General features: G+C 39.7%; 1 protein-coding gene across 2 annotated transcripts in view; it reads right to left on the bottom strand.

The window, feature by feature from the left end:
* LOC119426502 (leukocyte elastase inhibitor) overlaps positions 1 to 9,192 on the bottom strand; it is an 11,197-nt gene extending 2,005 nt beyond the window's left edge. The window contains exons 1-6 of one of the 2 annotated variants that reach the window (XM_037694064.1): positions 9,095 to 9,192; positions 7,644 to 7,825; positions 4,153 to 4,260; positions 2,458 to 2,595; positions 2,162 to 2,279; positions 1,732 to 1,874 (exon numbers count right to left, since the gene is read on the bottom strand). In XM_037694064.1, coding sequence (XP_037549992.1) covers positions 1,732 to 1,874; positions 2,162 to 2,279; positions 2,458 to 2,595; positions 4,153 to 4,260; positions 7,644 to 7,820 — 684 coding nt within the window. In that variant the 5' untranslated portion in view covers positions 7,821 to 7,825; positions 9,095 to 9,192. The remainder of the gene's footprint in view (positions 1 to 1,731; positions 1,875 to 2,161; positions 2,280 to 2,457; positions 2,596 to 4,152; positions 4,261 to 7,643; positions 7,826 to 9,094) is intronic. The other variant, XM_037694065.1, reaches the window with a different exon arrangement.
* Between the last annotated feature and the right edge of the window lie 416 nt (positions 9,193 to 9,608).

Raw genomic sequence — 9,608 nt, 5'->3', positions numbered from 1 at the left:
CACTCTGGATGAGCTTAAGGCCGCTATCGAAGCATCCTGGGCCTCCATAACACCTCAGCAGTGCCACAGGCTGATTGCCTCCATGCCACGCCGCATTGAAGCAGTCATTCATGCAAAAGGATTCCCGACCAAGTATTGAGTGCATAATACATGATTATTTGAAGGTTGGCGTTTTTTGTATTAAAAACACTCGTCTTTCATTGGTGGGATGAAATATGCTAATTTTTTGGGACAGGCATTTTGGGTTTTCATGAGCTGTATGCCATAATCATCAGTATTAAAACAATTAAAGACCTGAAATATTTCAGTTGGTGTGCAATGAATCTGAAATATATGAAAGTTTCATTTTTATCATTACATTATGGAAAATAATTACCTTTATCACAATATGATAATTTTTTGAGAAGGACCTGTAGTAAACTGTTCTCAACATTCATTGTTGCCGGATGCCTGAACGACTGCAGAGCAAAGCTAAAACATTGGTACTGTTTAGGCAAAGTGTATTTTAACAACCAGAAGTAGTCATGAATATATCCAGACCACAATGCATCTCAAAAAACTGACAATGAGCATGAGTATTAGTACTGTGACTATAAAAAGGTTAATTGTGTTAACTACTTCCACATACCTGATGCTATTTAAACAGCTCGTGTAGCAAAATGTTCAGTTCGTTAGTAAATGAGTGCTATGATTTCTGTTTTTTAATCTTATACTTTTTCAAATATTTACTCTCACTTACAAAATGGTTTTCTTATTAAAATACATTGAGAGCTTTTCACATCCTTAAAAAAAAAAAAAAAAAATGTTTTTTTTCGTCTTTGACATCTATACCAGCATACTTCTGGTAATACTACTACTACACGCCCAGTAGACGGATACATTCACAGACTGCGCCATCGGTGTATAACGCTCTACACACTCAGCGCACTTGCATAGTAACTTGGAAATTGTTCGGTTGAGAAAACAGTAATAAACTAAACAAACTAAACAGTATCATAAACTGATTTTAGAAATATTAGCTAATTAAACATTGTTTTTCAGACATATGTGTTGTTTTAAAAGCCATGCAAAACTATATTAAAAAAAAAAAACTAATTTGACTAGCCATTAGCCTAGCCTGGAGGAAAACTTCTGCCTCTTATTCCTCGTACTCCATGGTTAATAACTGATACCAGCAGATAAAGTACTAAAAATTAAATTAAACAGAACATAACTTCAAAGTTGACCAAACTATCCTGTTAAATTGCAGTACTTAGAAAACAGTCATTGGTGCATTTGTATCAGCCTTTCTGACAGAGTGCAGCTGCATGCTCCTCCCTCTGCTCCTTAGAAAAGGCGGGAATCACCATAGCAACCAGTGACAGCAGATTTTGAGTGTGTTTTTTTTTTTCTATACTGTTCCATCACAGACGCCCCAATAATCCCTTGGGATTTTATTCCTGATAAGAACATTTAAATTAAAGAGAACTGAATAAAACCTTTCACAATTTAGTATAAAAATAAATAAAATGCATTTAAAAATAAAAGTAAAAAAAAAATTCACACCAATTTCCATTCCAAATGATGACTAGGCCTTACAGAAGAAAATTGATCCATACTGGAAACTGCTGCTAACGCTTCAGAAATCCTCTAGTTTTTAATCTATCATTTTCCTCCGACTGTGACGGACCCGTGGAGGATTTAGTAACGTCGTATTTCAAGTCCAACGCAGACCAACAGTTTGTGTTTCACCTTGTTGAGTTTGAACGGAGTGTCGCGTGTGGCGCTCTCTTGAAACTGCTTGTTCCAGTTGCCCTTAAAGTAGATGGCGTTGACCAGCACCAGCTTGGTCAGGCTGTCCACCGCATCCTTGCCCAGAATATCCTTGATTTTATCTAAAAAATAATAATAATAAAAAAAATAGAACAGAACTAACGTGAAGCATTGCTACATATATATTTGCAATCATTTTCTAAGATTGCATTTTAGCTCAGTCAATTGAGTTACGGCTATTTTTGCGTTTGCTAAGGTCAATTAGCTGTGGCAGCCATTTTGAATCCAGTTGCATGTACAATCCAATGATTACTTCATGAGACTCCATTAAAAATTGCACAGTCACAAACGAAAACTTCACGAACCTTTTGGCCGTGGCTGATAATAAATAAGTGTCTGTGTGTCCCACCTTGTGTCTGCTTCTCCACCCAGCTGTTGATTTTGAGCCGGGCTGCTTCTGAGTTCTTGACAAAGTCCACCGTCTCCAGCTCGGCATGGTAGTGCTTCCTGGTTTGCTGCAGGAAATCCTGAAACCAGACAATAATTTAAAAAATATATATTTAAACTTTGCCAGATTTATTGGGCTTTTCTCCAATCACTACTTGGCCTACTTGTCTTGGCCTGCTGCCATTCTTACAACACTCCTCCCGCTGACTCCAGGTTACAAATGTGCAAACAAAACCACGCCTGAATGTGCACACACACCTGAAAAAACTGGTAGGATTGCTCTCCGAACAGCCTGTTTGCAACGCTCAGAGCGTACGGAGCGTCGGTCTTGTTGAGCTCGCTCAGCAGTTTGGCGAAGTCGGCGTGGACGTCCTGATTACTCATCGTGTGCAGGCTCTGCAAACCAAAAACGACAGTTACTGGACATGCAGCTCAAGGAGGCCAGATAGTTTTGCCAACTATGTGATGAGACAAAAACTAATTATTTAAATGTGGACAGAACCCATGGACAGAACCCATGGTATAGGTAATAACCTAATTGGGGGAACAAACCAATAACTTAAGTTTTTATTCATCACCTAATTGGTAAAAACCTGAGTTTTAATAAAAACAGTCATAAAGTCCCATAAAAACCTCCAGTTAAAGCCACAAAAAATGAAAAAGCAACAATAAATGAAAGGTATGGTTAAAAAAGCAAACCTTTAGGAACTCTTAACAGAACCCATGAGCCAAACCTCAGTAGCCCCAAGTCATCCCTCCACCATGTTATTTACACACGTCTTCAAGCCCAAGTGCTTCTTCAATTTTAACATTTCTATAAAATATTACTCATCGTTGTCTGGCACAAAAATGTGAGCAGAAGTTGTTTTCATTGTCAGGGACATCAGGAAGAGGAAACATCCCAGAGATTTGGCAAACAAGTGTCATTTTCAACAGCTGCTTGTAGGAGATAAAACTTTTTTTTTTTTTCTTCCAATTTTAGCTTCTCTAGAATTTCAGAATGGACTTTAAAACCTAACATACAAAGCTCTCAACAACCTAGATATTCTTGTTCCATATTTTCCTAACAGAGCACTTTGCTCTCAGAATGAAGCTGAAGGTTTACTTGTGGTTTCTAGAGTTTTGGAGTAAGTTTTCAGGCTCCTCTCGTGTGGAGCCAACTTCCAAATTCAGTCCGTGAAGCTGACACTATCTACTTTTAAGACTTTGTTTTTTCGTAAATCCTATAGTTATAGTTGGCTTGGGTTTCTTAAGCCATCCCTTAGTTCTGCTGCTATAAATTAACCTCACTCTGCGCTCCATGTTTATACATAAAATTACTGTTGCGGCGTTGCTATTACCTCTGTGTTTTTCTTACCATAGGAACTACATGTGCACCACTTCCTGTTTGTCCGTGTCTCTTTCATGTCTTCTATAAACCCAGCCAGCCAAGGCAGCTGACCGCCCATCCTGAGCTTGGTTCTGCTGGAGGTTTTTTCCCGTTAAAAGGGAGTCATTTCTTCCCACTGTCACCAATGAGCTGCTCAGGATGGGAAGTTGCAACAAAGTGAAGATCCGACACAAACTGGCACTTTATGCGATTGCACTGCATTATATTTGGACTGAATTAACCGTAATCTGGATTACGATCGGATCTGAAAATTGGATTGATAGCATGAACTTGCTTTTAGTTTCATAAAGCGACCAGAGAAGACTTTTGTTGTGAATTGGTGCTACATGAGCTGAACTGAAAGCAGCTGTGAAGCGACAACATATTAAAGTATTATAATAATATACTGAGACTCTAAAGTGTTTTACAGACAAATTAGAGTTAAAGTGTTTAAAAGAGATGAAAAGGACAACGTATACAGAAAGCAGAGAAAACAAAAAGGGACCCCAGTCCAAAACCACCTTTGTTTTTTCTCCTGTTAGTAACATGAATGTCCACTCCCTGTATTAATGCTTTTTTTTTACCATCTTCACAAACTGAGGCAGCTGGCCCTGGACCTGCTGTTCCATCGGCTTCGACTTCTGCATCTTAGGAGCTCCTGCCTGCTTGGGCTTCCCAGAGAACCTGAGAACCTAGAGGTGAGATTTGAGGCGGTCATTGTTAAATTAGACCCTCGACATTTTGAGACGAGAGCAGAAGGTTGGGTCGTTTTGGAACTGGTCTGTGGAGACACTTTTAAACTTCACGTTTGAATAGAAGGTAATGATCCCAAACTGTGGAGCTACAAGGAGCCGATGGATCAAACACCGAGCCGACGCTCGTAAAAACCTGGTCAGAGTCTGAGCAGGGCCGACTGTTTCTGCTGACAGTGGCAGATAAACCCGGTGATTCAGCCTCCGCTGCTACTTCGACTCATCGCCGTATCTTTAGAAAGCTCAAAGTTCAGCAGTTCACCTAGACACGTTGAGTAAAACGCAGCGGCTGGAGTCTGACTGGAGTTTAGTTTAACGCAATCTGTTCAGCTGAACTTAAAGCAGAGCCAAAAAGACAAGAGAAACTCTAAAGAGCTGGGTTTTTGCAGAGAGGCTGGAGGTTCATGTTGCAGCAGCAACAGTTTGACCCTTTGCTGCATGTCTTACCTGTGACGAGAGAAAACATTCCTCCGTGACTCTGCGGCATCCTTCAGGATTACCACAACTTGTATTCGCTGATATTTGTTCATATTGAGGTGTTAAGCTGTGCAGAGAGCTCGGAGACACGACAGAGAAGCTCAACTATGATTACAATGAAAACAAAACTTGGTTGCAAAGCATGAACTCCAGGGGTGTAGCCGTTTACGTAGGCCTCGGTTGTATTTGCACCTCGAGGTATAGTTTGGTCTCAACAGGAAAAAAAAAAAACAAATGCTAAAAACTCCCAGAAGCAGGGATAGAAAAAAATAAATCTTAATTGTGGGAAGGCTCTAACTCCGCAGGCGGAGTAAAGATGCGATTTTAAAGAGTCGTATTGTTCCATCGTGCTCGCCCATTTATAACTAGTGTCCTACAGAAATGAAAAGTATTAGTCTTAATGTTAGAAAACCCTTTTCCTCACTTTCTCTTCTGTCATTAAAATCATCTAAACCAGATGTGGCCTCTGTCGGACAGACGTCCTATGATTTTTTTTTGTCATATTCATTTTGCAATGACAATAAATCTGAAATATATCGCGCCGCCTTAAAAGGCATTTCTTGTTTTGCTTAATAAAAGTTGTATTTCTTTAATTCGTTTGACGAAGACTTGATGCAAAAATAAAATGTTTAACATTTTCCTTCCCAGCTCTGTTTATGAAACCTCTGTTGGTTTACGTTAACGGCATTTACCGTATTTTCCGCCGTACACGTGGCACAGCCCTATAAGTCGCATCAGTACAAATACGTCTCAAAAAGTGGGAAAATCCATAAATACGTCGCTTCGCCGTATACGTCGCATCTATTATGCGTCACCGCTGACGTGCCAAACGGCGGCCGTGGGAGCGTGCACGGTAGGACATTAACAAGATCAACACTTAAACACAATTATTTGTTTGCTCGAAATTATATTAAAAAGGTGCGTCTCAGTTAAACTTTTAGTTAATAAATTCACTTTGACGGTCGCATCAGCTTCATTTCGCTGAGGCGACGCGGCGAAATGAAGACGATTCTGTTGCTCCAGGCAGACGACGGCGGCAAACTATGGCAAGCCGATCGTGTCAATAATAGCCACTTTTAATTCATTCAATTCAGTTTATTTATATAGTGCCAAGTCACAACAGAAATCGTCTCAGGGCACTGAACAGAAGCATTCATATTTAAAAATAATAATTTAACATTATTTATCTGAGGAGCAGACTGCTTTGAGTTTATGACACAACGGCATGCCTTACCACTCGACTATATTTTCAGTCAGAATGAAAGAAAACAGTCATGTCTCAGCCAAAAATTGGGGGAAAATCCATAAATACGTCGCTTCCGCCTATAAGTCGCAGGTCATGCAAATTATGAAAAAAAAACGCACCTTGTATAGTGAAAAATACGGTATTAAACACCAGAACACAAATTATGGCACTTTTGGATTTCCGTACATCTACTTCCCACTCTCCACGATTTCCATCTGCCAGAACTTTCCACTCAGCTGATTAGAAACCAAACAGGTCATCAAGCTCCTGTGTTTCATCTCAACCAGCAATTCTTGCTTTGCTGTCGAGTTCTTTACATTAAATCTCCTTCTGCTCCTTCTCTCTCATGGCAGGTAAAGGAGCAGTGCGACTAAATTATTCTGAAAGAACCCAGTCCTGACATCAGTACCGAGATGGTTCGGTTTGAATCGATGCACCGTTATGATCTAATCTTCTTCGGTATGAATTTGTGAATGAATTTCTAACATATTTAGCAACAATTTTCACAATAAAAGTCACTTTTTTAAATCTTTTTTATTTATTGGAAGCACAACACTTGTAAGTATTCAGCAGCAACGTTACACACTGGCTGGAAAACGGTGCGTTTTGCAGGCGCCGGTCCAAGTCTTGACTGTGCGGAGTCATTCGATGGATGTTTGGTGTAAATCCAGAGCTGACCCAACCCGGTCAGGAGACTGGTGTCTCTGACTGACAGTCTGATGACTCACCGCCTCGCATCACTTTCACCTCTCATCTCGTTCATGCACGCATTCACCCTCGCTTTCTCACAGTCATGTGCGACTGCACAGTCAGACAAAACCACCCGACTGAGGTGCAGCAATCAGAACCTCGTTTCCAGTCAAAATCTCGTCCCTCAGTTGGACGCCCAGCCCGTCTAACAGGAATGAACGCATACGCCGCACAGAACAAACAGCCGCCATGAATGAGACTTTGTCCGTTTTGTCCGTTCGACATCATCCGATAAAACATGACGAGGTTTAAACCTCCTGAAGCTGTAAAAACTGTGTACCAAAGGCTCAGGAACCATCAGGACAGTGATTTATAGAGGAGCTAAAGCCCCAGGGTTACACCAGGTGAAGGGTGAGGCTCTCCCCCTCCCGTACACTGGGTGGGGTTCTACTGTAGTAATCTGAGCTCAGGAAACATTGAATCAACTTCCACCTGAGTTCAACCTGCTGCTCCGCAATGTTGCATCAGTAAAATTATATCAAATGTACAAAGTTGCACAACAGCTGCATTAAAAACGGCAGCTGGAACATAAAAAAGCGATAACTGTGATTTAAGTTGTTTCTAATTATCTGAACTACTATGAAGGTCCCTCATCTACTGGCGGCCCAACAGTCAGACATGCTGAGAACTGATAACCTTCATCTGAACAAGCTTTTATTGTTTTACTACACCTCCACGGTATTTATTATGTTCCTGTAGCAACGCAGCACAGACCCAACCCTGGTTTTTAGAACCAGGACTGAGCCTAGACGGTTAACGCTGCTCAGGAGGGACAATCAGGAACTCCCTTAACTCGAGAGGTTTTACTGTTCTTTTAAAGAACCACAGCTGTGGAGGTGATGCTCTGTACCTCCGACATCTGCGTGGCCGTGTTGCCTCTGGCTCCCAGCATCACCATAGCGAGAGCCGAAGAGATGCTGAACGGAGAGAAGAAGACGTTTTCAGTCTTGTCGTTGTCCCCCAGGTTAGCGAACAGAGCCAGAGAGAAGGTGGTGTTGGCCTTGGTCAGAGGAGCTGATGAAGCCATGGTGCCTGCAGGAACAAAGAACAGGGTGTTGATCGTGATGCTACGACTTTAATCATCTAATCAACTGTTTTGTTTTCCTCGTTAAAGGAAAATCCACTAATAGGAGGATTAACAGAGTTCCCATACAGTCCCATTTAAAAAATCTCAGTTTTCCAGACTGAATGGCACAAATAACGTCAGTTTTCTGCCCGTTTTTAAAGCGCAAGCACAAAGATTTCCAGTAAATTTGTAGTTCAGACAAGATGGACAGCAGGAAACGACATTTCTGAGAACAAAAGTTCCCATTTTTTGCCATAAAGTTTTGAAGTTCTGATTAAAAGTTTATGAGCATTTAACATTTTACCTGTTGTAGACAGCTCTTTGAACCACCTCAGGTTTAGAAAATTAAAAAAAAGTTTAATTGACCGGCGCTTACGTCTAGTTTGAACCAAAGTGGAGTTGTATCAAAGCAGCAACGATCTGTTTTGGTCTTCAGACTAGCCATTAGCTCATCAGTCTGGACAATTAAACTCCTTTACTCCAAATTGAAGTTTTTAAGAAACTATTTACGACAGGTAAGATGTTGCCTCTGCGTAACCTTTCCGCAGGACCCCACTATAAAACTTGTGAATTTCTGCTTTAATTAAAGGCTTTATTACAACATGACGTTTATTTGTTAAGATATGATCAAATTTCAAGTTTTATACAATTATTGCAACTTGTCTGTATTTATAGAACTGATTTTTTTTAATTAACTTGGTACACAAAGTGGTTTACAGTGAACTAAAACTTAAATATGTCCATCTTGAACTATAATACCAAGTTTTAAAAAGTGCTTTTTTTGTTCAGGAAATGAAAGTAGCAAATAAAAACTGAAAACACACGTTTTTTCTATATTTACTTGGACCTGAAAAGTATTAAAAAGCAGTTTTTCAAACATTTCAAGCCAGAGAAACCCCTGGATCAAATTACAAACCTGAAGAGTTTAAGACAGAATGGGACAATAAATGTTGACTTATAAACCTCAAAGATCAAACAAGCCAAGATAATTTACACTTGAGCTTCACTTTACTTACTGAATACAAATACTTGAAACAAATAACTCATTAGTCTCCTTGTGTTTACAAAGGTTCGGTCATTCCACAGACACAACAAAATAACCTAAAACTAGTTCAATTTAAGACTTAAATGAAGAAAGTAAAAAAAAACCAGAATCAATAGTTAGCATAGTAGTTTTCAAACACCGAACCGAATCCGCTTCTCTCAGATGGAGCAAAAGAGATTTTTAAACTTACTGTTGGGCAGTTTTCTTGCGATTCTTCAACAAAACTTCGCTGGCTAGGACTAAAAGGCTCAAGCAACAGTTTATTTATCCAACCCGACGACACGCCCACCACCCAAAAAAAAAAAAAACCCCGAAGAAGACGAAACCCGGAAGTGGAACGGCTTAATATTTTTTTAGAACAGATTATTGGGATAAAGTTTGATTTTCCCTTTAATATAGTCCGATTGTAAAATTTTACAAGAACATGCCGAAACTATACACAATTGTATTGTTTTTATTACAATATTTATAAACTTCTAAATCGACACGCCCAAAATACCTCGAAGAAGAACGCTTCCGGAAATGCTCCAGTACGGAAGCCGAAAGGCGAATGAGGACGGAGAAAAAAAAAACAAGGTTTGGTCCAACAAACTTCATTTTAAAATATTACCCAGGCAGTTCAAGTCAGATTTTTCTTATATATATATATATATATATATAGATAGATAGATAGATAGATAGATAGATAGATAGATAGATAGATA

This window comes from Nematolebias whitei, chromosome 20 (genome assembly GCF_014905685.2).
Source record: "Nematolebias whitei isolate Nwh7 chromosome 20, NemWhi1, whole genome shotgun sequence".
NCBI lineage: Eukaryota > Metazoa > Chordata > Actinopteri > Cyprinodontiformes > Rivulidae > Nematolebias > Nematolebias whitei.
The sequence above is the reverse complement of the archived record's forward strand: the minus strand, read 5'-3'. Positions and strand labels throughout refer to the sequence as shown.